This window comes from Podarcis gaigeae (genome assembly GCF_964106915.1).
Source record: "Podarcis gaigeae genome assembly, chromosome: 14".
NCBI lineage: Eukaryota > Metazoa > Chordata > Lepidosauria > Squamata > Lacertidae > Podarcis > Podarcis gaigeae.
The window spans coordinates 15,880,508-15,906,771 of record NC_139690.1 but is presented as its reverse complement, the minus strand read 5'-3'; the positions used below and the strand labels follow the sequence as shown (position 1 = coordinate 15,906,771).

General features: G+C 45.8%; 1 protein-coding gene across 1 annotated transcript in view; it reads left to right on the top strand.

Moving 5' to 3' along the window:
* Positions 1–26,264, top strand: part of HDGFL3 (HDGF like 3) — a 53,848-nt gene that overhangs the window by 14,318 nt on the left and 13,266 nt on the right. Inside the window, exon 2 of the mRNA XM_083712953.1 lies at positions 24,465–24,541. Coding sequence (XP_083569079.1) covers positions 24,465–24,541 — 77 coding nt within the window. The remainder of the gene's footprint in view (positions 1–24,464; positions 24,542–26,264) is intronic.

Genomic DNA, 26,264 nt, shown 5'->3' with positions numbered 1-26,264 from the left:
AATAAAATAAAACCAACATACAGCAACAGTGTTTTGTGTTGTGTAGGCTCCTATTTGTTGTATGCAAATGGGTTTAGATACCTATTAGGTCCATAAATTACCATATAGAATATATTCAACACAAAAACAAATGTGAAAGTTTGTTGACGAAGGACAGCTGGACATATAAAGGGCCCTATTACCTTCAGTAGCTTAGAACCTCATCAAACCTAAATCCGACCCTGCTTTCTACCCTAGTTGCAGTCACTAATCATCTACATACTTACTCAGAAGTAAGCCTTCTTGAAAGGGACGGGTGGCGCTGTGGGTTAAACCACAGAGTGTAGGACTTGCCGATCAGAAGGTCAGCGGTTCGAATCCCCGCGACGGGATGAGCTCCTGTTGTTCAGTACCGCTCTGGCGGGAAGGTAAACGGCATTTCCGTGCGCTGCTCTGGTCATGCTGCCCACATGACCTGGAAGCTGTACACCGGCTCCCTCGGCCAATAAAGCGAGATGAGTGCCACAACCCCAGAGTCAGCCACGACTGGACCTAACGGTCAAGGGTCCCTTTACCTTCTGTTGTTGTTGTTTAGTTGTGTCCGACTCTTCGTGACCCCATGGACCAGAGCATGCCAGGCACTCCTGTCTACCACTGCCTCCCGCAGTTTGGTCAAACTCATGCTGGTAGCTTCGAGAACACTGTCCAACCATCTCGTCCTCTGTCGTCCCCTTCTCCTTGTGCCCTCCATCTTTCCCAACATCAGGGTCTTTTCCAGGGAGTCTTCTCTTCTCATGAGGTGGCCAAAGTCTTGGAGCCTCAGCTTCAGGATCTGTCCTTCCAGTGAGCACTCAGGGCTGATTTCCTTCAGAATGGATAGGTTTGATCTTCTTGCAGTCCATGGGACTCTCAAGAGTCTCCTCCAGCACCATAATTAAAAAGCATCGATTCTTTGGCGATCAGCCTTCTTTATGGTCCAGCTCTCACTTCCATACATCACTACTGGGAACACCATAGCTTTAACTACATGGACCTTTGTTGGCAAGGTGATGTCTCTGCTTTTTAAGATGCTGACTAGGTTTGTCATTGCATTTCTCCCAAGAAAAATAACCGCATAACCTTAGAAAGTATTGGAGCCTCAGCTTCAGGATTTGTCCTTCCAGTGAGCACTTGGGGCTGATTTCCTTCCCTTTCCCTTTCCCTTTTACTGAACCAATAGAACGGATGCTTTCCCAGTGTTTGTTACACAGAGGATACACTTCCTGTTTCCCCCTTCACAGGCTGGGGACCACCAGCAGGTCTGGAGGGGTTAGCACTGTGGTTAGGTGTACATTTGAGGCACAGGTGTGCACCTTATACATCAGACCAAGATCCCAAACAGCCAATAGCTGCCTTCTCCAAATGACAGCAGCTCTCCAGCAAAAGGACTCTTCCAGCACTGCACCTCTTCTTTTTTCTAGAGATACCAGAGATTGAAACTGGGGTGTTATGCATGCAGAACATGTGCTCTGCCACTAAGCCGTGGCCTGACTTGTCAGATGCATGCATCAGAGCCTGTAAAAATGCTTGTGCACCTGGGCTTTGATCATCTGTCTTGCTCCCATTTGATATCATGGCAAAATTTTGCCCTAAGTATTTCACCAAGGCTGCAATCCTATGCATGCTAAACTGGGGGGGGGGGAGTCTAGTTGAATTCAGGGGGATATAATAATGTGCTTCTAAGCAGCCATGTCATGGGATGCCCTGTGAATAAAACAGAGCCCTTTGTCCAATTCTGGTCCTGTCTGTGTGTGGCTAGCTACAGAATAACTGGCCACATCCACACCATACATTTAAAGTACGCTTCAGGTTACATACACTTCAGGTTACATACTCCGCTCACCCAGAAATATTACCTCAGGTTAAGAACTTTGCTTCAGGGTGAGAACAGAAATCGCGCTCCGGCTGCGCAGTGGCAGCAGGAGGCCCCATTAGCTAAAGTGGTGCTTCAGGTTGAGAACAGTTTCGGGTTAAGTACAGACCTCCAGAACAAATTAAGTACTTAACCTGAGGTACTACTGTACTATGACACCACTTCAAATAGTCATGGAATTCTGGGAGCTGTAGTTTGTTATTGGTTTGTTATGAGAGTTGTCAGAAGACCCCTATTCCACTCCCAGCGCTACAGTTCCCAGAGTTCCCTGTGAAGTGGAATTGACTGATTAAACCACTCCAGGAATTATAGCTCTGGGAGGGAACTCAGGGGCATCCCAACCACTCTCAGCACCCTTGACAAACTACACCCCCCCAGGATTGTTTGGGGGAAGCCGTGGCTGTTTAAAGTGGCACCATAGTGCTTCAAATATATCTTGTGAATGTGGCCAGTAGGCATGGCATTATATGCTGTCCTCTCCTTTTGTCTAGTGATAGTTGGAATTGTACCTGCCTGGGCTGCTTAAATAAAAGCTATTGTTTTTGTTTACTTCAGTTTGTTATAACCCAGGAATTCAGTGCAACTGCTTAAACACGTAAAGTGAACCGTGTGATCTCGAAATGCCTTTCTGGACTGTGGCCCGGCAAGGCAGTGCACTTTGGAATAAGCAGCCAAACAGTCAATCCGCCAACGCAAATCTGGGGAAACCTCCTGCCGGCCTCCAGGAGTTCCTCTAAGGATATTAAAGGCAGGGCCACCTCCACCTCTTGATATGGAATGGAAGTTTCTATAGTCAGCATAATCCATCAGTACGTTGTGTCCCTTCTGGACGATTTTGTACTTTCTATCTTCCTTGCCCCACATTCAGATGATTGATATTTGGGAAAGTATCAAGTTGATGGTAAGCCGCGAGGTCTATGTGATAGGCCAGAGGAAAGTTGGATTCTTTTCTGTGGCATCTCTTCCTTGTCTTTGTGTTCCTGGTGCATTAGAAATGGTTGCAGCGTTTTCTCATATTGGGGTGTGTGTGTGTGTTTGTGTGTGTGTGTGTGTGTGTGTGTGTGTGTGTGTAACAAATTATGTGCATTGGGCAAAAAACAACAACGGGTGAGCTTCACTCTGTATCCAATTGGTAGCATCCCAGCTTTGCATTGTAAGATTTCTAACCTGCCCTTCACCATAAAGCCTCAAAGCGGATTACAGCAATAGAAACCCTACATTAATAATAAGGCTAATAATAATAATAATAATAATAATAATAATAATAATTTTGTACCCCGCCCATCTGGCTGGATTTCCCCAGCCACTCTGGGCGGCTTCCAACAAAGATTAAAAATACATCAAAATGTCACACATTAAAAACTTCCCTGAACAGGGCTGCCTTCAGATGTCTTCTAAATGTCAGGTAGTTGTTTATCTCTTTGACATCTGATGGGAGGGTATTTCACAGGGCGGGCGCCACTACCGAGAAGGCCCTCTGCCTGGTTCCCTGTAGCTTTGCTTCTCGCAGTGAGGTAACCGCCAGAAGGCCCTCGGCGCTGGACCTCAGCGTCCGGGCAGAACGATGGGGGTGGAGACGCTCCTTCAGGTATACTGGGCTGAGTTATAAAATCAATTGCAATTATTAAAAACATGCAAAACATATAGAATAATGACAACCCCAAAGCAGAGTAGGAGAGATGGAGCCCGCTAAACAATATACCTTAAAGAAGTGGGGCTTCAGATTATGGGGAGAGCTATGCAGCAAAGAGGCTGAGGAAATCTGTAAGGAGGGAGTCCCACACTTTTGAAGCTGGTATTCAAACATAGAAAGCTGTCTTACACAGAGCCACACCTTTGGTCCGTGTGGCTCAGTGCTGACTGCGCTGACTGGAAACAGCTTTGCAGAGTTCCAGGCAGGTGACATTTTCCAGGGCTAAATGGCGATGACAGGGATTGAACCAAGCACATTTTGCATGCCAGGCAGACATTTTTGACCATGAACAGCACAAGCTTTTACCTCTGCCCTCTGAAGTTATTGGAACCTTGCCTCACTCTAAAAGGAACCTCAGTTTTTTAAAGGGGGGTGGAGGAAAGGCATTTTTAGTAGCTCTACTCTTTCTGCCACTATAGCCTGTAACTGTCGAAGAAGCAGGTGGTTGCTTGTGTGGTGTTAAGAGCGGTAGATTCGTAATCTGGGGAACCGGGTTCGCGTCTCCGCTCCTCCACCTGCAGCTGCTGGGTGACCTTGGGCTAGTCACACTTCTCTGAAATCTCTCAGCCCCACTCACCTCACAGAGTGTTTGTTGTGGGGGAGGAAGGGAAAGGAGAATGTTAGCTGCTTTGAGACTCCCTAGGGTAGTGATAAAGCGGGATATCAAATCCAAACTCTCACTATGATAGCTCAATAGGACCTTTAGGTTCAGAGGCTGTTGGAACGAGGGTGGTGGATCATAAGGGACTTGGACTTAATCCAGTAAGGGAGAACGTCTTGTATCCTTGACATCCTTGTGGAGTTAGGGTTGAGTGAGGATTTCATTTGGTCTGTACGTTTTAGGCAAACTGACCTGATTCATGCTGACCTGGTTAAAATTATTCTGATTCCCAGGCTAATGTATGGGTTGAAATGCAGTTCAGTTTTGCTTTTAAACCTCTCCAAAATTTGCAATAATGGATTTTTAAAAAGACTACTAAAATGCATGTTTAACTGAAAATGCATACAATATGGATGTTTCAGGGTAGATTGCATTTAAAAATGTGTATTTGGTGAAAAAACCATACAAAAACTGAGTGAGTTTTCAATTGGTTTTTAAAAAATGCAGAACAGATAGAACAGACTCATGAATGAGCAGATGCAAAACAGACACAGACCAGGAATAGAGGTTATGTTTCATTCTGTCCTACAAATGTTGATAGTGTGCTTTGTTTGTTTTTAAATATTCCCTTCTCTCTGGAATGGGAATGGCATGAAGACTCCAAAAAGAGAGCTTTACTCTCATTGTGGTATGGCTGTGATAGCTGTCTGCACACATGAACTTGTTTTTTGGTTTGGTTTGTGCCTAACACAATGGGGGGGGGGAGAGAGAGGGGGGGATGGATTTTCTGAAGACTTGGAGCCACCAGAAAAGCCAGGCATGCGAATAATGCACAAGTAGGTGGCACGATGCCCTCCAGATGTTGTTGAACTACATCTTCCATCATCCCCGACCACTGGCCATGCTGACTGAGGCTGATGGGAGCTGGAGTCCAACAATATCTGAAAGACGCCATGTTGGCTACCTTTGAAATAATGAATCAAAGCAAAACAGAAGGTGGGGGAAGGAAACTGCCAGTGTCTTTAAGTAGGGGACTTGTGGCCCTCCAGATGTTGTTGGACTCCATATCCCAGCAGTCCAAACCATTATGGCCAGTGATCAGGAATGGTGGGAGTTGTATTCAGTAGTGTAGCAGCAAATTCAGAAGTGCCTGGTCCCTTTGTGATAGTCCCAACTACACCCCCTCACAGCCAAATCCCCTTCTAAGATTATACAACCTTCTAAGGTTATGTGGTTATTTTTCTTGGGAGAAATGCAATGACAAACCTAGTCAGCATCTTAAAAAGCAGAGACATCACCTTGCCAACAAAGGTCCATATAGTTAAAGCTATGGTTTTCCCAGTAGTGATGTATGGAAGTGAGAGCTGGACCATCAAGAAGGCTGATCGCCGAAGAATTGATGCTTTTGAATTATGGTGCTGGAGGAGACTCTTGAGAGTCCCATGGACTGCAAGAAGATCAAACCTCTCCATTCTGAAGGAAATCAGCCCTGAGTGCTCACTGGAAGGACAGATCCTGAAGCTGAGGCTCCAAGACTTTGGCCACCTCATGAGAAGAGAAGACTCCCTGGAAAAGACCCTGATGTTGGGAAAGATTGAGCGCACACGGAGAAGGGGATGACGAGATGGTTGGATAGGGTCTTCGAAGCTACCAGCATGAGTTTGACCAAACTGCGGGAGGCAGTGGAATACAGGAGTGCCTGGCATGCTCTGGTCCATGGGGTCACGAAGAGTCGGACATGACTAAATGACTAAACAACTGCTGCTGCTGCTGCTGCTACTACAGCAACAACAACAAAGGTTATGCAGTAATCTTATAATCATACAACCATAATAATTAGGGATGCATTGCAATGAGCATTGCAGATCTCCCTTTGTTGTGTTTCAGTTAGATCTGTTTTCTTTGCATATACACGGGCACATCAGTGTCCTTCCTGCATGCTCCTGCCAGAGTGACCCTGGAAGCCAATCCTCAGGGGCTGGACTGAGGAGGAATGAAGGGAACCGTCCTGTCCCCTCTTCCTGCACCTTCCCGAGAAGAGGAGGACAGTATACATTTAGAACAGTGGTCTGCAGAAGGGCATAGTTCAGAGGCTGCAGAGAGGAGAAGCTGGGAAATATTGAGAGAGCAGCAGGAAGAAGCAGCACCAGGGGAGAGACAGCTGACAGACTCAGTGTCTCCAGAAAGCCTTCCTGACTCCCCCCCTCCCAGAACCAGGCATGCATTGAGAGTAGTAGAACAGAAAGCTCAGAGGCAGAAATCTCAGATTAGCCAGCGCAGGGGTGATGTAGAATAGGAGGGACTGAGGGAGTGGGACTTGACTTGGAGCAACGCCATTATCTAATAGAGACCACATTCGTTCGTCTCTCTGTGTGAATATTGAATAAACTACTTGGTAAGAATTCTTCTCGTTTATTTGCCTCTTGGCATCCCACCGTGGGAGGGATAGGATTCCCTGAAGCCTTGACAGTGGCTGACTCGACTCCTTTCACTCTTGATTGGCTCCAATGAGCATAAAGGGTGAGAAGACCTTTCCCACTGATTGGGTGACTCTAGGATGCTGGAGACAGGGATTGAACTGCAGAAATAGTCATGGGTCTTAACCTCAACCATAGCTGTCAACCATCCCTTATTTGGCAGGAAAGTCCCTTATCCCAGCGCCATGTCTCGCTGCTGTCCCTTATTGATGATGTCCCTTAAATTTCCTGGGTTTCAAAGGAAGCAGCTCCTCTCCCTCCCTCCCTGCCTGCCAGGGAGGAAGGAGGCTCCAACTGTGTTGCTTGGCTGCATTGCTAACCCAAAAAGGAGTCTAAGAACGATCAAATCGGCCGTGTTGCCTAGGGACTCGCCTTTGCTCAGCGCTTCCCAGCGGAGAGGTGTCGGTGGTTTTCCTTGCTGCATCCCCTTTGCCGGGTTGCTGTGCTGTGGGCTTGAGGCTTCGTTTGGCTGCTGGCTGGGCTTTCTGCCTTTGGCTTGGAGGGGCCCAGAAGTCGAACATACCTGTGCTCTGGAAATCCCTTATTTTGGCTGCTGATCCCTTATTTCCGAGGCTGCTGGTCCCTTATTTTCAAATTTGTAAGTTGACAGCTATGACCCCAACCCTGGACCTCGACTGCTTTGTCTGTAGTCCAGCAACATCTGGAAAGCAACGGGTCACCACCAATGCATTCTGCCTTGTGGAACAGGAGGTCACCCCAGAATCACCTGTAGATAACTTCCAAGTGGATGGAACCCTGGTGAGAGCAGAAAGTATCTTTCCTTTGCTATACTCTCTTGACCATCCTTCTCACCAGGAAACCTCCCCAGAGGCTGCTATGCACCCACAGAGGCCTCCAGGATGATCCCATCTTTCCCAGAGAAAGGGATGCCAGAAGGAGCTCTACATGTTCTCCTCCTTCCATTCAAACGTGCTTCATTCTGGGACAGCACACCCAGCAGTGGTGGCTGGTGCCCATTGGAGCTGGTAGGGTGGCAGGCTGGGAGGCCAACAGTAGGGGGCGCCAGAGCCAACTCATTCTTGTTTTGTTCCTACCTACAGAGTTCAACAGAGTTGAGCAAGGACAACAGTGTGTGTGTGTGTGTGTGTGTGTGTGTGTGTGTGTGTGTGTGTGTGTTTTCTAGGTCACACTTTAATTTTGCACAGGGAGAAAGTGTGATCCTGGCCAGTCATCCGTGCAAACCTTTGCTTTCCCTGAGTCACCTTTACTACGCCAAAAGCTGTTTGTGATCCACTCTCGTTAATTTCGTTGCTCAGGCGGGATAGGGACAAATCGATTTGAGCTCATTCTATCCTTTTCTCCTCCCAAGTCAAGAGCAGCAGGTCTCTCCTTGCCTCCGAAGTGCAAGATGTTGGCAGCACACATAACGAAGGAAATAAGGCATTTAGCAATGCACTCCAGAAAGTGTCTACATCTGCTCAGAAGACTCCAGGAGCTGAGTTAATACATCTTGGGAGCGGCTAGGATAAACATGGCTGTATAGCTCTTGGAGCAGTAGTAGCAAGAGGTCGATTACATAAAGAGGGGAGTGTAGTTGCAAACTTAGTTTGCTTGCAAGGTCTGCTTTCTGTGCTGCTGGATATGTTAAATTTTGAATGAGTCAGATCAAAGAGAAGCGGGAGATCTAGAAAATACTGGTTTCCAGTTTTGCAGCACTGTCAGTGCTACGCCATACATTTAAAGCACATTACTTCCCTCAATGAATCCTGGGAACTTTACTCTGTTCAGGGTTCTGGGAATTGCAGTTCTTTGGGGAAACTGCAGTTCCTGGGATTATTTATGGGAAGATGTGTGCTTTAAGTGTGAGCTTTGAATTTACGATGTGGATCTGCACAAACTTCAGCACTCTGTATGTGGTCAGAGATAGCTAGCCTAGTGACCTAAGGCTGAGAATTGTAGCTTTCATTTTTTTAAAGGAAGGTTAATATTATTGCTTGCATGAGTGCCAAAATCAGTTGGTCCCTTACCTTTCTCGCCCTGATCTGGCCACAGTGATCCATGCGACGGTCACCTCCAGGCTTGATTATTGTAACTTGCTCTACGCGGGGCTGCCCTTGAAGCTGACCCAGAAACTCCAGCAGGTGCAGGGTGCCACGGTGAGGCTCCTTACGGGGTCCTTTCCGTGGGATCACATTCATCCAGTGCTTTACCAGCTGCACTGGCTCCTGGTGGAGTACAAGGTCAGGTTTAAGGTGCTGGTTTTGACCTTTAAAGCCCTATGCGGCCTAGGACCCACGTACCTATGGGACCGCCTCTCCTGGTATGCCCCGCAGAGGACCTTAAGGTCCACAAATAACAACACTTTGGAGGTCCCAAGCCGCAAGATGGTTATATTGGTCTCAACTAGGGCCAGGGCCTTTTCAGTACTGGCCCCGACTTGGTGGAAAGCTCTGTCACAAGAGAATAGGGCCCTGCAGGACTTGACATCTTTCCGCAGGGCCTGCAAGACAGAGCTGTTCTGCCTGGCCTTTGGTTTGGACTCAGTCTGACCCTTATGTTTCCCTCCCCTTATGGTTTTGATTTATGGGCTACTATTAAAATGAGGCTGCATTTTGAATTGTATTTTAACCCGTATTTTAATAAATTGTTTTTGTTTGTTTGTACCCCCCCTTATGTTTTATTGTAATTTTATTGGTGTTAGCTGTCCTGAACCCGGCTCTGGCTGGGGAGAGCAGGGTATAAATAAAAATGCATTATTATTATTATTATTATTATTATTATTATTATTACATATTTTAAAATCGAATAGAGTCTGGCATAGAAAAAGTGAATGAATGTTGTTCTCTAGAGTAAGTTAGGCTCGCCTCTTGTGTGCTAAAATGGGCATAGCTAAATGGAAGCTGCTCATGGGTAGTTTCCACCTGGCAATATGATTTAAGGCATGATTGCCCAGAGAGTGAGCAGAGTAATAAGAGCCACCCAGATCAAAGGAAAGAGACAAGATAAAGTAAGCAAGGGAGAGCAATTTTAATGAACACCCCCCAACCCTGGCTTCCGCCAATCCAAGTGGATGTCTGTCACCCTTCCAGGTTTAAGAAAAGGAAAAAATAGCACAGGGTGCAATTGTAATGCTGGTTATGTGGAGGAAGACAGGTGAGGGCCGGGGGGGGGGGGGGTTGAATGGAAAATTTCATTCCCTCCATTTCCTAACAAAAGCTGAAAACATTTTTTTCTATTCCCCACCCCAGGTCTTCACCTGTTTAAGCCCCATTGCCTTCAGCAGAACTTACTTGTGAGTCAGGGCCAGCCTGGAACCCTTTGCCACTTGAGGCAAAACTCCTGGCATACAACCCGCTACTGGGCACTGGCTTCTGCCAGGCACCCACTGCCCAGTGCCTGCCTCTATCAGGAGCCGGTCAGCTATTTTTAAAACATGAGTGTTAACTCTTTGTTCATGGAAACCAAAACAACGCAGTCCTAGTCATCACGGCAACTCCTCCCGGTTGCTCTTGCCCCAATGAGGCAGTTCTGAAGACTGAAGGTTCCTGCCTTCCCACTGCTCTCTAAGTCTCCTCCCCCAGCAGCCCAAGGCTCCTTCGTCTTTCCTCTCATTGCTCCAACCTCTTCATTCCTCTGCAAGTTCTGGGAGACTGGGGGTGGTGGTGGAGAGGAGCTGGTCACACCAGGAGGGGGAGCTTCCCTGGCTTCTTCAACAACCGGCCTCCACTTTGCCTCTAGCTCCACACACACCCCTCTGCTTCTTCCTCTGAGCCTGGACTGCTCTCTGCCACACCCTCTTCCTGCTCACTAAACCCTGTTACCTCTTCAGCTTCTGACACCTCCTGCTCCCAGTCCACTCCTTCTTCTCCCTCTGACAGCTCATCGTCATCCCTCCACCAATCTCCTGGCTCTGAACCTTCTTCTGCTGGGGGCCTCCCACCCCTCCTCTGCATCCAGCCACTCACCTCCACATGTTCCTCCGCCGCTGCGACCACACCTCTTTCCTGTGGCCAAGCCCTGCCACTGCTGCAGCCCTCTTGCCGCCAAGCCAGTGTGCTGGGGCTTCCCTGGGCTGCCTCCAGGCGGGGCAGGAGGCGCAGCGGCTGGCGAACTGCGGCGGCAGGAAAGGCATGGCCGCAGGAGACACAGTCGCAGTGGTGGAGAAGCAGGAGGTGGAGGCATGCACCTGGAAGCGGTGGGCAACCAACACTAGTGATTGGAGGATGCCAGGTGCAGTAGAATCACTCCCAGGAGCCTGCCACCCTGAGGCAACCACTTCAGCTCCTGTTCTGAGTAGACAAGATTGTGATCATCATGCTATAAATGGGAAAGCTTACAATCAGCAGTGTTCCTGCTGTTTCTGTTTATTCCATTCCAAAGATCTCCAGCTTGAGAATCAACCCAGAAGTTACCATTATCATTTACTGCTGTTTCTCTCTGCAAAAACATACTGTGTTGTTGTTGTTTTTTAAAAAATAGAGCATCACTTAGCTCTGGAAACGCTTACAGTAGTTAAGAGGGCCGTGGGTAGTGCCGTGGTCTAAACCACTGAGCCTCTTGGGCTTGCCGATCGGAAGGTTTGCGGTTCAAATCCCAGTGACGGGGTGAGCTCCCGTTGCTCTGTCCTAGCTCCTGCCAACCTAGCAATTTGAAAGCATGCCAGTGCAATTAGATAAATAGGTAGTGCTGTGGCGGGAAGGTAAACAGTGTTTCCATGCGCTCTGGTTTCTGTCACGGTGTTCCGTGGTGCCAGAAGCAGTTTAGTCATGCTGGGCACATGACCCGGAAAGCTGTCTGTGGACAAACGCTGGCTTCCTCGGCCTGAAAAGCAAGATGAGCGCCGCAACCTCATAGTCACCTTTGACTGGTGACTTTAACCGTTCAGGGGTCCTTTACCTTTTACCTTTTACAGTAGTTAGTAAAAAATGGGCTGACATACATGAGAGCCCATTCCAGTTAACCAATGGGTTTTATGTGGGATTATATTGGATGTTACCCATTGTGTGTTATGTTGGACTTCTGAATTATTATCTTGTGTGAAGTGCTCCCTGCTGCCTTTTAAATTAAAGACAGGATTTGCTCTGGGTTCTGTTTTTCCATAGGGTTGTTGCCAGTCTTTCACGATGGCCCTGGGTAGTTTAGCAATTGCATCACATTGGTCAGGAAACATTTGAACTAATTTGTGGGTGTTCAGCATCTACCATTGCTATGGATCATTAAGATAAGAAGTATGTATTCTTTTCCTAGGGATATCAATCAGCTATGGAATTTGTAATCTGGTTTTTAAAACAGTTAAATTTCAGTAAGAATCCACACTGCTCAGTGCAGAAGGTTTAGTGAGAGGAGAGTAAGTTGCAATCTAATAAACAAAAGATGATACTGTGCTTAAAAGAAAATGCCTTCTTTCTTTTTCCAAACCTTTATTAGGCATTGCAGATATAGGCCATCTTAAAACATCCATATACAAAATTTTAAAATATACAAAAAGAGAAGTCCCAGCAAAGGAAGAATGGAAATAAAAACTTATGGAATATGCAGAAATGGCAAAACTTACTGGAGAATAAGAAATCGAGAATGCAAAATTTTGTATAAAAATGGAAATAGTTTATTGAATATTTACTGATAAATTGTAAACAGAAAAGAACATTGGCAGGATTACTGTAATTACCTGCAGTTTTATAAGAGTATATATTTAAAGTAGATGAATAATTGAGCAAATTAAGTTAATTTGGATATGCAGAAGACATTAAAAATAAATTTAAGGAACGGCAGAAAGAGAGGGAAGGAAGTCAAATTTTGAAATGTTTAAATGACGGTAAAATCAGTGAAATGTATAAACCTAAAAGGCATAAATAAAATAAAATACATACAAAGAAATAGCCATATAAGATATATAGCAACAGAAAATTTCATTGGAGTGTCTTCCCGCCATTCACCACTCTAAGAGATCCTATTGACAGAAACTCAGCCACCCATGCAGTTACTGTCAGGAGCTTGTCCTACTCTCGAGTAGGACCCTGGCAGACACACATGCTCTACTGGCATGTTCTCTCCCTCCTGGTTGATCATTCGGGAGCTTCAAAAGCTTTCTTCAGCCCAAACATCATAGCGACCAATGCCAACAGACACCAGCACACTTAGGGATCTGCAGAGTCTTCGCAGGTTGCGTAACAGACCTTAGCATTTTGGCTAATCTACTTTATTTCCATATAAACACACAAGGAGCACTGCAACATGGCTCCTTCTCTCTCTAGCATCAGCTGGCAAAGAGAAAAAGAACAAAGGACAATAGTCCCACTTCACGGAACACAGTAACACAAACAACCTGTCTCCGTCACTTCCCACTCTGTGGAGTCAAAACATACACTGTCATGTGATAGACAACAATCCCATGACTGCAATCATGGAGCAGGAATTCTAACAGTTACCTCCAGGTTAATATCAGACAGCTAGAATCTGATACTTTCATTGTGCCATGATGTTAAACTACCCAGAAAGGGGGATAACATGCATTTACGTAGCTGGTTGCACAGTGGACAGTAGAAAAGAAAGAAAGTTCAATCTGTAGCATCTCCAAGCAGGGCTGAGAGACATTCCCAGTCCGATTTCCTGGAGAGTTGCTGCCACACTGTAGACAAGACTGAACTAGATGGACCAAAGCTCTGACTCAGCATAAGGCAGTTTCCTATGTTCCTATGCCTTTGCCCAAAGATTTGACTGGTCATTTCAGTTGTTAGGGTATGAAAGTGCTGTATGGCTGCATTTTTATCTAGGTATTTATATTGTGAAAATGTGTACCCCACTTTTTCATCTCAACATCTAAAGGTTTACCACCCCAAGAAGGACAGTCATCCAAATACCAACCCAAAGTTTTAAAAGAAAAGCAGTTGCAGTATAGACCACAAGAAGAAGAAGACAGGGGGGAAAACATGTAGGAAAACACTGCAAGTTGCTGTATCCTGCTTATAATGGGCTTGAACCATGCTTGAACACAAGGAATTACAGAAGCACGATAAGCACACACCTAGAGAACATAAGAAGAGCCTGCTGGATCAGGATCATGTCCCATCTAGTTCAGCACCCTTTTCTCGCAGTGGCCAACCAGATGCCCATGGGAAACCCGCAAAACACCCCCACACACCCCCACAGCTTTCTAAACATCCACATTTACTTGTATATGGCAGAAATGGTTTAAGAAGGGGGTCCATGCCTTGGAAGGCAGGAAAGATAAACCTTCCTGGTGTAATTTTGCTGGCGAGTAGACAGGGAGGGAAAGCTAGTAGAATCAGGCACAGAACAGTTAGGAATAGGTTGGCCATATTTTTTAGAGAGAGAGAGTTTGTTGGGAGTTTGCGTCTTGGTGCTATTTTTGGAGACGGTTCTGTTCAGTCTCCAGGGTGCCAGCTAGGAGGGTTCTGAAGGAATCTAGTGAACGTTGCCATGATGCTTAAAGACCTGGATGTTTGCCAGGTCTGAAGCAGTCCACCCTCTGCCCAGCTACTGTGATTTGTGGCCTGGATTCTTAGACTTGCAAGAAAAAAACAACAACCCCATCTTACTGTGGTTCTTATTATTTCAGTTCCCTGTTAAGTGCTCTTGAGTAGGGCTGGGACATATCTGGTTTTCAACATTGCGATACCTGTATATCACCAGCTAAATATAACAATGTCTCGGTATATCATGGTATATATCTGCAGCAGTGGAGGCCTTAAAATGTAAGGAAGTAGTAGATTGGTTTTTTAAAAAAAACAACAGCTTCTATATAATATATTTAATATATTTTCAACTTATTTACGAGTAGTTTAAGTGATCTAAAATGTAAGGAAATACAGTGGTGCCTCAGGTTAAGTACTTAATTCGTTCCGGAGGTCCGTTCTTAACCTGAAACTGATCTTAACCTGAAGCACCACTTTAGCTAATGGGGCCTCCTGCTGCCAGAGCACAATTTCTGTTCTCATCCTGAAGCAAAGTTCTTAACCCGAGGTAATATTTCTGGGTTAGCGGAGTCTGTAACCTGAAGCGTATGTAACCTGAAGCATATGTAACCCAAGGTACCACTGTAGTAGATTGAATTTTTTTTAAAAAAACCAGCTTCTGTATAATATATTTAATATATTTTCAGCTTATTTATGAGAAGTTTAAAATGTAAGGAAGTAGTAGACTGTATTGTTTTTATTTTTAAAAAACAGCTCCTATATAATATACTGTATTTTTCGCTCTATAAGACGCACCAGACCACAAGACGCACCTAGTTTTTTGTGGAGGAAAACAAGAAAAAAAATATTCGGAATCTCAGAAGCCAGAACAGCAAGAGGGATCGCTGAGCAGTGAAAGCAGCAATCCCTCTTGCTGTTCTGGCTTCTGGGATAGCTGCGCAGCCTGCATTCGCTCCATAAGACGCACACACATTTCCCCTTACTTTTTAGGAGGGAAAAAGTGAGTCTTATAGAGCAAAAATACGGTATTTAATATATTTTCAACTTACTTACGAGTAGTTTAAGCGATTTACTAGTCAAGTTGCATCTACTTCCCCACTCAGGGGTCTAAGTGGAATCTGTGCATGCATAAGCCCTGCTGACTTCAACTAAACTTACTTCTATTTTCCTGGGAGTAAGCTTCATTGAATTCAGTAGGACTTGCTTGTGAGTAGCCACGCATTTGCTTGCACTGCTTACTGAAAAACACGCTCCCCATCATTCTCACATGATACCCAACCTCCCATTTCAGCATATGGCAGCCAGCTAAATCTTCTCCCCTCCATTCCCCCCCCCCCCACAGAAGGGCCTCCCCAAAAGCCAATCAATCATCCCACCAATTTCTCCCTTTTTATCAAAGGGAGGGAGGGCAAGCAAGCAAAAAAGTCTCCTTTAATTATTATTATTACTATTATTATTATTATTAACCCTTCATTTTTAATATGGAGGAAAGGTATTCTCCCCCTCTTTTTTTCCACTGGTGGGGGTGATTGTGAGGGAAGAAAGAAGAGCTTTTCAGTTCTTTGTTTATATTCTTTGTTTACTTTGCCATATCTGTTCAGCTGAGCTACCCCCTGGGAAGTTGTTAAATCTCCACCTTTTGCTCATTGGTATATTGTCTTGTTGAAACACTTATCATAATGCTATTTCAATATTCAAGGATGTGGCGATTTATTCCACAGCCCTACTCTTGAGGATGCCTCGAAAGATAGGCATAGTGATTCCCCTGGGCGTGAGGCTAGCTCAGGTGCCAGGATTCGAACCTGGAGCTATCAGCTGCAACTCTTAACATGCTGGTGGCTACACTAGAGTGCCGGCCTTCTTCGTGGAGAGTAATTTGTTTTATAGAGCACTACTATCTGCATGGATCCGATCGTTATTCAAATGATATAATAAACTTTGTCGTAAATATATTCAGTTTGGAATGGGGCTTGGAGAGGTAAATAATGATCTGTTGAGATTTAGAGGGCCACTTATATGCAGCTACTCAGCCTGGCACAGGTTGCTGTATACAGAGAGGAGAAAAGGATCTTCAATATGGTTAACATGACCCAACAACCTTCCACACCAGGCATGGCCAAACTCGGCCCTCCAGCTGTTTTGGGACTACAACTCCCATCATCCCTGACCACTGGTCCTGTTAGCTAGGGGTGATGGGAGTTGTAGTCCCCAAACATCTGGAGGGCCGAGTTTGACTATGCCTGCTCCACGCAGACACGCAAACAACTCACCACAGTCATCTGAAGGCAACCAACCTCTCAATGCCAATGAAAATGAATACATGAACAGAAAGAGAACCTACCCACGTGACACTGACACAAAAACACTATGTGAAAGAATGGGTTCAAATCCTGCCCCCAACAATAAAGCTGATTGGATAACTTTGGAGCAGTCAGCAGCATCTCTGAGCCTGACCCACCTCACAGGATCAGTTGTGATGAAGAAACTGGGAAGATGATGCAAAAAATGTACACCCATCTGACGTTTTGGAGGAAGGGCCGTTCATAAACCCAATTATTATTGCGTGGTCCACTGCCGAAAGTGCAGCCCTTACTCTTACTCTTATCCCCGTTGAAAAGACTGCAGCAATGAACTAGTTCAGGCTTACTCAACCTTGGCCCTCCAGATGTTTTGAGACTACAGTTCCCATCATCCCTGACCACTGGTCCTGCTAGCTAGGGATCATGGGAGTTGTAGGCCAAAAACATCTGGAAGGACGAGGTTGAGGAAGCCTGAACTAGTTGCAGCAGCTATGTCTTTGGTGATGGCAGATGGGTAAATAAAGGTTTTAGCCCTAAGAGGTTCAGTGGCAGGAAGAGGGAGGCTTTTCTTTGCTATTACTTGCCACCTTTGGTTATTTTTCTGTTGATTTTCAAATGCACCACTTTTTCGCCTGTTCAAATCGGCCTTGTTTTCTTTTCTTTTTTTGCTGATTCCTCTTTCTTATAGAGAGATGCTCATATATATATATATATATATATATATATATATATATATATATATATATTCATCTTTGAAGGCAGAATAATCCCATCTTCTTAAAAAGTGTTATATCTTCCCTGTCCTTCTAAAGTGAAGGAGCGAAAGAGAAAATGTTCACATCAGCGTTCTTAACGGACAGGAACACACCTGTTTCAGATGCAGAAAATAACAGTGCCATTCATACGGGTTTAGGCCTAATGTGGGATATCAGGTGCAGTTTGCTGTGCCACGTTGCAAAAAATAAAAGTACCATTTGGCCAGCAAAGGAAACACAACAATTAAGACAGAAGAAATGGGAAATGGCTGAAGGAATGAGTACATTTTGCTCTAAAAAGAAGAATCCTTTTCTAGTGCAGGGAAAATTCAATTGGTGTGGTCAGCCTAACATTTAGCATTCCCTCCCTTTGTATGAAGATGGTCCGGCAGTTTATGATTGTGCAAAGGAACTCTGGTTTAAAGTAACATTTAGCATTCCCTCCCTTTGTATGAAGATGGTCCGGCAGTTTATGATTGTGCAAAGGAACTCTGGTTTAAAGTAACTTTGGGTGCTAAGAATTCCAGGCTGCCCCTTCATAGAGATATTGAGGAGAGGGGCAAATTGATGGAATCAAAGAAACGTAAAGTTGGAAGGGACCACAAGAGTCATCTAGTCCAGCGTTTCCCAACCTTGGGCCTCCAGCTGTTTTTGGACTACAACTCCCATCATCCTTAGCTAGCAAGACCAGTGGTCAGGGATGATGGGAATTGTAGTCCGAAAGCAGCTGGAAGCCCAAGGTTGGGAAACACTGGATCTAGTCCAACCCCCTGCAATGCAGGAATATTTTGCCCAACATGGGTCTTGGCACCGATCCTGAGATTAAGAGTCTCACGCTCCATGGTCAGCACTGTGCTAAGGAAAACCTTAGGATAATCTTACTTAACCTTTTGGCAGCCTGCATAGACTCTCTGATGCAATTCCCTTCCTCTTTCTGTTCTTTGATTTTATTTTTCTGCCGCTCTGGGGTTGGGGAAACCGGTGTTCCTCCAGAAGTTGTCGAACTACAACTCCCATCATCCCTGGCCGTTGGCTCTGGTGGCTGAGGCTCATGGGGGGTTGGAGTCTGTAGTTTGTTAAGAGTACTGAGAGATGTTAGGAGACCCACCTTCCCAGAGCTACAATTCCTGGAGAGGTTTGATAATCAATCCTTCGTCCTGGGGAACTCCGGGAATTGTAGCTCTCTGAGGGCGATAGGGGTGTAATAATTCTCAGCACCCTTAAACTATACTTCCCATGAGTCTTTGGGGGGGAACTGTTAAGTTGTGGGTGAACATATCAGACGACACAGCGATTCTTCAGACAGTTCTTTATTCACAGGCCAGAACAGAACTGGGCTGAAGGGTTCAGCCAGCCTGCTTATATAGAGCTCAACTACAAGGCAACAGTAACAACTTTCTGTAACTATCCAATCACTGAACGTCACTTTCAATTCCTTAGTTGCATATGTGGACCTGAGTGAAAACTATCTACAGTATCCCCCTGCTGGCCCAGGGGGAGAACTTTAGTACATAACAGAAACCATCGCTGTTTAAAGTGGCATGATGCTCCTTTAAATACAAAATGCACATGGGGCCTTACACTACATTCCGGATGGGTTCCTGGGACCTTTGATTCACTTCTGCTGACCCATTAACTGCACCAGATTGTATAATACTTGCCGACTCACATCTTGCTATTGTCATCCCTTTACTAATTTGAAACTTACCTATGAGGTCGGGCATGCATGCATTTCTGTCCAAGGTCTTCTAGAAAGCCCTGTGGTGGCCACTTATCTCAGGTGGGTCTGACTGCCACTCATCCCATCTCACCAGGCTTCACGTAACTTCCGCCAGGATTTGCATCCAAGATGGATTCTTGGGATTTAAACCAGCCAATCAGGGCAAAGCACCAGTGACTTTGGTTCGTTCCGAAAAGACTATAAAGACAGTTGCCTCCATCCATTTAGGCTACTCATGAAGGTGGGGGAGGGCCTGTCAACTGGCCCCATCCCCAGCTAGGGTGACTGTGTGTCCTGGTTAAAGAGGGGAGGGGGTCCTCTGAAGGGCCAATGAGAAGCCGGCCCGCCATTTAAAAGCATCCTCAGTCTGAAGAGCTGCCTGGTTTAAACGTAAATCACCTTAAGAACGCAAACCAGGTGGCCTGAGCTTGCCTAAAAGAGTTAGCACCTGGAAAGGAGACAGAACAGGCAAGCACACGGGGATCACAGTCTTCACCACTATGGTGAGATGTATTTCTGTTCAAATGCTAGCAATTATTTCTGCATTCACAACTATGCATATGAATTAGCTTGTGTAAATGCTACACAGATCAGTATCTTTTATCCTCTTACTTAGTGATGTATTTTCTCTTTTTTTGGGGGGGGTCAGTGATGCACAAGTGCCTGTGGCCCAGAATCCATGTGTGCTTGGCCATTTCCTCCTGAGCTGTAGCCCTTCCAGTGTACCAGCTTTGCCTTGCTACTCTCCTGTTTTCTGTGCATCTAAGGGGAAGTGAAGGGAGGGGGGGGGTCTAATCTCTCATCTTAGTTGGGTTTTGCCCCCTCCTAAAAAGTGGAAACAGAATCCAGCCAGGCAAAGTGAGGTGGACCACTTCAGGTAAAACAGCCTTGGATCTTTGGATGAAGGGCGGTATGCAAATTAAATTAATTACAATTACAACAATGCTATTTTTCTAGAAAAAGAGATTCCTGGAACCCACCATGAACCCTTCTTCTCTTATAATGGCAATGGCACCCACCTGAGAGGTGCCAGAATCAATTTCCATTGAGTTCCGGCTGGGGGGGGGGAGGACCCTGGACATGACTAACTTAGGTGGATTAATTTCACGAGGTCTACTCTGAGTATAGGGATGCGGGTGGCACTGTGGGTTAAACCACAGAGCCTAGGGCTTGCCAATCAGAAGTTTGGCGGTTCGAATCCCCGTGACGGGGGGAGCTCCTGTTGCTCGGTCCCTGCTCCTGCCAACTTAGGAGTTCGAAAGCACGTCAAAGTGCAAGTAGATAAATAGGTACCGTTCTGGCGGGAAGGTAAACGGCGTTTCCGTGTACTGCTCTGGTTCGCCGGAAGTGGCTTAGTCATGTTGGCCACATGACTCAGAAGCTGTACACTGGCTCCCTCGGTCAATAAAGCAAGATGAGCGCCGCAACCCCAGAGTCGTCCACGACTGGACCTAATGGTCAGGGGCCCCTTTACCAGCCTTTACATTTTTACTCTGAGTATAGCCAAAGTAGGATGCCACTCACTGCATATATTAATGTGAGGGAAGACACTGTTTGTATTTGTGTACAGTGGTACCTTGGTTCTCAAACTTAATCCGTTCTGGGAGTCTGTTTGACTCCTGAAACAGTTCAAAAACCAAGGTTCGGCTTCCGATTGGCTGCAGGAGCTTCCTGCACTCAATCGGAAGCCACATTGGATGTTCGGCTTCCAAAAAAGGTTCACGAACCAGAGCACTCACTTCCAGGTTTGCGGCGTTCGGGAGACAGTTGGTTTGGGAGCCAAGCCGTTTGAGTACCAAGGTACCACTGTACTTTGGGCTTTCAAACAGCAGCAAGGAGGAGCTGAATTCTGACCCTACTGAGAATACAAGGGGGATGGAGCATCTCCCTACCCCCCTCCCCAAAAAAACCCACTCAGGTTCCTTTCTTCTCCAGCAATGAGGGAGACTGCTGAACAGCTGTGATCTGTTTCTGAAAAGCTTTCTGTATCTGTTTAGGCAGACCTGATGGAAATGGCCGCACGCTCTGCTGCCAGCATGGATCTTGTATTCATGCACAGTGGGCAGGGGGAGTGAAAGGAGTCGATTTTGCTGCTTCAGACCAAACCTGCACTCTGGTTGTGGGTGGTGATTATTATAGCTGGCACTTCAGAATCTGCATTATTTCCCTCGGTGGAATGGGGGCCGCCTCTCCTGTCGATTTGACTAACAGAGGCTGCTGCTCTCATCTGCCTTTTGTTCCGTAGCTCCAAGCATTGAGGGGGTTTCTTTCTTTCTACACACACCCCCTCGCTATAGGGTCTCCGCCAACACTGCGAGAAGCAGCCAATCATGCTCGGGGAAGGGGTTCGCCATAACAAAAGCTTTGGGGAGTGAACAGGGCTAGTCGGAGGGATGGAAGGAGGGGGAGTTTCTGCAATCATGGCTGCTGTCCTCCTCATGGTTCCTTGAGTGGGAAAATAGCAGCAGCTTTCCTCTGGCGCTGAGGTGATCCAGCTAGCGAAATGGCAGGGAGTTGTCGTGGCCAATGGGGACTGTGCGTGTGTTACAGCACATTTGGGGGGGGGGGTTGGGTTTGGCACCCCCCCCCCCAATTTTTAGCCGTATGGCTCTCTCAGGGAGAAAACAGACCATAAGCATTCAAAGGCGGCATGTAGAGCCTTTTCAGACGTTCCCTCACAAAATTAATGATCGTGTCTCACTGGTCCTGCGGTTGTGTCTCTGATGGCTCACCTCCCCACACCCCAATACTTATATTGGGGGGCACAGCCATAGAGGGGATCCAGCTCTCGGCATTTAGGCTTCCCCCCCCCTGTAGTTAACAACCCTGCCTGATCAAGCCCACCTCACAGGGTTGCTGTGTCTTGAGTTCCCTGGAGAAAGGCACAAATACAAATGTGAGCAATATTTTTAAGCACATATTTTTGGGATTGTACATAATTGCCCACCTCATTTCCACTAAGGTGACCAGACAGGGAATTGTTTTTAACTTGGAAGAGATGAGTGCCTTTTTTCCCCCTTGAAGGCCATCAATTGGCTAAAACTAACGTGGAAAAGAAAAAAATCGTAAAGAAGGGGATTTTAAGGACAGGGATGTAGAATTTGTGGGTGACCTTTGCTTGCCATGCCCAAAATTGTGGTCTCCACCTTCCTGCTCATCCCTTTTTTCCCCCTCTCATAGAATTTTGGAGTTCTGGGGGGGCTTTCAAGGCATCTAGTCCACCTTCTTGCAGAATGAAGGAATCTTGGAACAATATCAACTTTGACAGATTTTGCTTGTTCCCAATTTCCACAACATAGGAAGCCGTGGTTAAGTAATAGAAGTGAAAGTCTCAGAACTCTGTGCAGGAGAGGATGGAAGAACGTGTGATCCCAAGAGAGAGCTCATTCCCGTTGCACAAAACTACGATTTATTGCAGCATCCACATGCAGTCACTGCATTTGAGCCTTGACGCTCTTGTTTGCAAAAAGATATAGCCCTAGATATTTATAGATGGCCACTTGATCAATTTTCTGACTCTGGTAATGCTGTTTTATCTTAAATAAAACTGACCAGTCATACTCAATTTATGCTGGACAGGGTTTTGTCCTAGTACAGGGATGTCCAACAGGTCGGTCGCGATCTACTGGTCGATCCCTGCGAGGTTTTGGTTGATCGCGGTCGACCGCTGGCCCGCTTCCGGCCCCGGCCCCTTGCCCCACCCCACCCTCCGTTGTTGGAGAACGGAAGCCGGAGTTTACAAACTGAGGCTGTTTTTCCCCCAATGATCCTTCGGTGAGATTCTCTTTGACCCCCAAAGAATGTAAAAACATTGTGCCCCCCCGCAACTTATGCCTCCCTCCCAAACCCCCTAAAAACGGAGCTACTCCCCTCCCTAAAAAAGCTCAACAACTTTGACCTGAACCCCCCAAAAACGGGGGTAGATTACTGCCAGTTTTAATTCCACAAGTAGATCACATTCTCTTGGAAGCTGGCCACCCCTGAACCTAGTACATTTCCACAGTCAGTTTCTCATGCAAGCAAATATTTGCAGATGTTCACATTTCCCCCTGAAATGAAAGCAGGGGTTCTACCAACTGCCAGTCACATCGAGGTGTGTTTGTACACCATTTTAAGAACGTGAGAAGAACCTTCTGGATCAGACCAATGGCCCATTTAGTCCAATATCCGGTTCTCACAGTGGCCACCAGATGCCTGTGGGAAGCCCACAAGCAGGACATGAGCTCCACAGGACTCCTCCCTTTGCTCTCTTCCCTATACAGAGCCGCTTTCAGATGCCTTTTAAAGGTTGTCTAGTTACCAAATTTATCTGTGTACAGTGGTACCTCGGGTTAAGAACTTAATTCGTTCTGGAGGTCCGTTCTTAACCTGAAACTGCTCTTAACCTGAAGCACCACTTTAGCTAATGGGGCCTCCCGCTGCCGCCGCGCAATTTCTGTTCTCATCTTGAAGCAAAGTTCTTAACCCGAGGTACTATTTCTGGGTTAGCGGAGTCTGTAACCTGAAGCGTTTGTAACCTGAAGCATATGTAACCCGAGGTACCACTGTATTAGACAGTTTTTTTATATAAAAAAGAAATGCTAAAAATTGGGGGTCGTCTTATACACAGATAGTGCAGAGGGGGGACAGTCGATTGGTGGCAGCCACAAGCAGGAGATTGTTAGCGGCGATTGATTGGTGGTGGTTGATTGGTGGCCTGCTGACGATTGGCTGCTGCTCTGTCAATTGGACATGTGATTGGCGGCTGCTTTTGACAATTTCTTCTGCGAGGCGTGCGAATGGCAGTGGCAGTCTTGCGGGTGAGCGATTGGCGGCAATCCCCCCCTTAAAAAGCTCAACACCTCTGTGCAATCCCCCCCCCCAAAAAATAAGCTGAACAACTCTGGGCAATCTCCCCCCATTTCCTTAATTTGGGGGGTCTCCAAAAATAGGGGTCGTCTTATACACGGGGGCGTGTTATACACGGAAAAATATGGTACTTATCTCCTTGGCTCATGGGATCACATAACTCATGGTTAGGCAAACTAAGGCTCAGTGGCCGGATCTGGCCCAATCGCCTTCTCAGTCTGGCCCGTGGATGGTCCGGGAATCAGCATGTTTTTACATGAGTAGAATGTGTCCTTTTATTTAAAATGCATCTCTAGGTTATTTGTGGGGCCTGCCTGGTGTTTTTACTTGAGTAGAATGTGTGCTTTTATTTAAAATGCATCTCTGGGTTATTTGTGGGGCATAGGAATTCATTCATTCCCCCCCCCCCAAAAAAAATAGTCCGTCCCCCCACAAGGTCTGAGGGACAGTGAACTGGCCCCTTGCTGAAAAAGTTTGGTCACCCCTGACATAACTCCATATTCTGATGAAAATAGGGACTTCCTCAGGAAAAGCGGGACATTCAGGGATCAAATCAGAAACCAGGACAGCTTCTGGAAATCTGGGACTGTCCCTGGAAAATAGGGACACCTGGAGGATCTGAACTGGCTCGTGTACCAGCAATATGCATGTTTAGGAATCCCTGAGTTGGCCAGCTGCATTGCCCATTATGCTGTGTTCTTTGAAATTTGCAGCCAGTCCTCCCTTACCGTCAGACTCATTGGACATTTGGTAATGAGCCCACATCTGTTTCTTCCCAACAGATTGACGAACTCCCTGAGGGAGCTGTGAAGCCTCCCGCAAATAAGTACCCCATCTTCTTTTTCGGGACTCATGAAACGTAAGTGAACAAACGTACACCCTTTTAAAAATATGCTTTTAAACCATTTGAGCCCAGTGCTTCTCTTCAAGGAATGAGACTGAAGTTTTCTGCATTCATTAAGGCTGCAAAGCACATTCACAGCATGTTCTTTCCCTCAAAGAATTCTGGGCGCTGTAGTTGCTGGGAACTGTAACTCTGTGTGAGATAAACCACAGTGTCCAGAATTCTTTAAGGGAAAGAATGTGCTTTTTTAGGGTAAACTCTGCCTAAGACTTTCCCCTCACTGTGGCCTAGACCAGGCTTTCTCAACGTCGGCCCTCCAGATGTTTTGAGACTACAATTCCCATCATCCTTCACCACTGGTCCTGCTAGCTAGGGATCATGGGAGTTGTAGGCCAAAAACATCTGGAGGGCCGAGGTTGAGGAAGCCTGGCCTAGACTAATCCACTTAATGTACTGTAATTTTATTTTATTTTTAAAAAATACATATGCAATGAACAATTAAGTGGCAATTCATCACTATATATAAACGATATTTTACTTGTATTTTTTTTACTGCTTGGCTGTTTGCCACCTTATGTTTCTTGGGAGGGAGGGCATGATAGAAATGGAACAGATATATCTAAGGACCGCAATACTGCAAGGTATGAGCACTTACTGTTTCCAAACCTAACCCTGCGGAAAGCCATCTAATTAGACTTTAATTTGATTTTGACCTGTTTTTACAAGGTAATTTAATTTTGTTTGATTTTATACTAGTGTTATATATCTGATGTTAGCCGCCCTGAACCCGACTTTGGCCGGGGAGGGCGGGATATAAATACAAATAATAATATTTATTATTATTATTATTATTATTATTATTATTATTATTATTATTATTCCCTGCAATCATCACCTTCATCACCTTGTGTGCCTCCTCCACAAAAGGTCTGGAGGGTGGCAACGCAAGAACAGGCCTTTTCTGTGGTGACGCCACATTTGTTAAATGCTCTCCCCAGGGAAGCTTGTTGGGCACCTTCACTACATATCTTTAGGCACCAGGCAAAAACATTCCTCTTCTCCTAGGCCTTTGGCTCACTATACAATCTATGGCTCTTTAAAAGTGTTTGTGGGAGGAGCCTTATTGGTTTGTTTTTGTTTTATTACACATTTTGTATTCTTGTTTTGTATTTTTCTGTTGTGAAACGCCCTTGGATCTTCAGATGAAGGGCAGTATACAGATTTAATTCGTTATGATTATAACAGGGCATTTTTTTCTAGAAAAAAAGGTGCCGGAACTCACCATGAATGCCTCCCTTCTCTTATAATGGCAGTGCCACCCATCTGAGAGGTGCCGGAACTGAGTTCCACACACACATATAAAGTTGCTTATGAATACTTCAGTGATGTTTATAAGTCAGGAAATTATTATTATTTTTTTAAATGCATTTTTATTCATTGAATTTTTTTAAATTCACACTAATATGTAGCAAAATTCTGCATAAACATCATATGGCTGGGCTTGTTACAGGTAGGTAGCCATGTTGGTCTGCCGTAGTCGAAACAAAATAAAAAAAAAATCCTTCCAGTAGCACCTTAAGAGACCAACTAAATTTGCTATTGGTATGAGCTTTCATGTGCATGCACACTTCTTCATATGCTCATATGGCTGTGCATTATCATTGCACTTGCCCAGTGGACCTGTGTTTGTGGGGAGATAGTTGATGTAGTAAGGGATGCAGGTGGCGCTGTGGGTTAA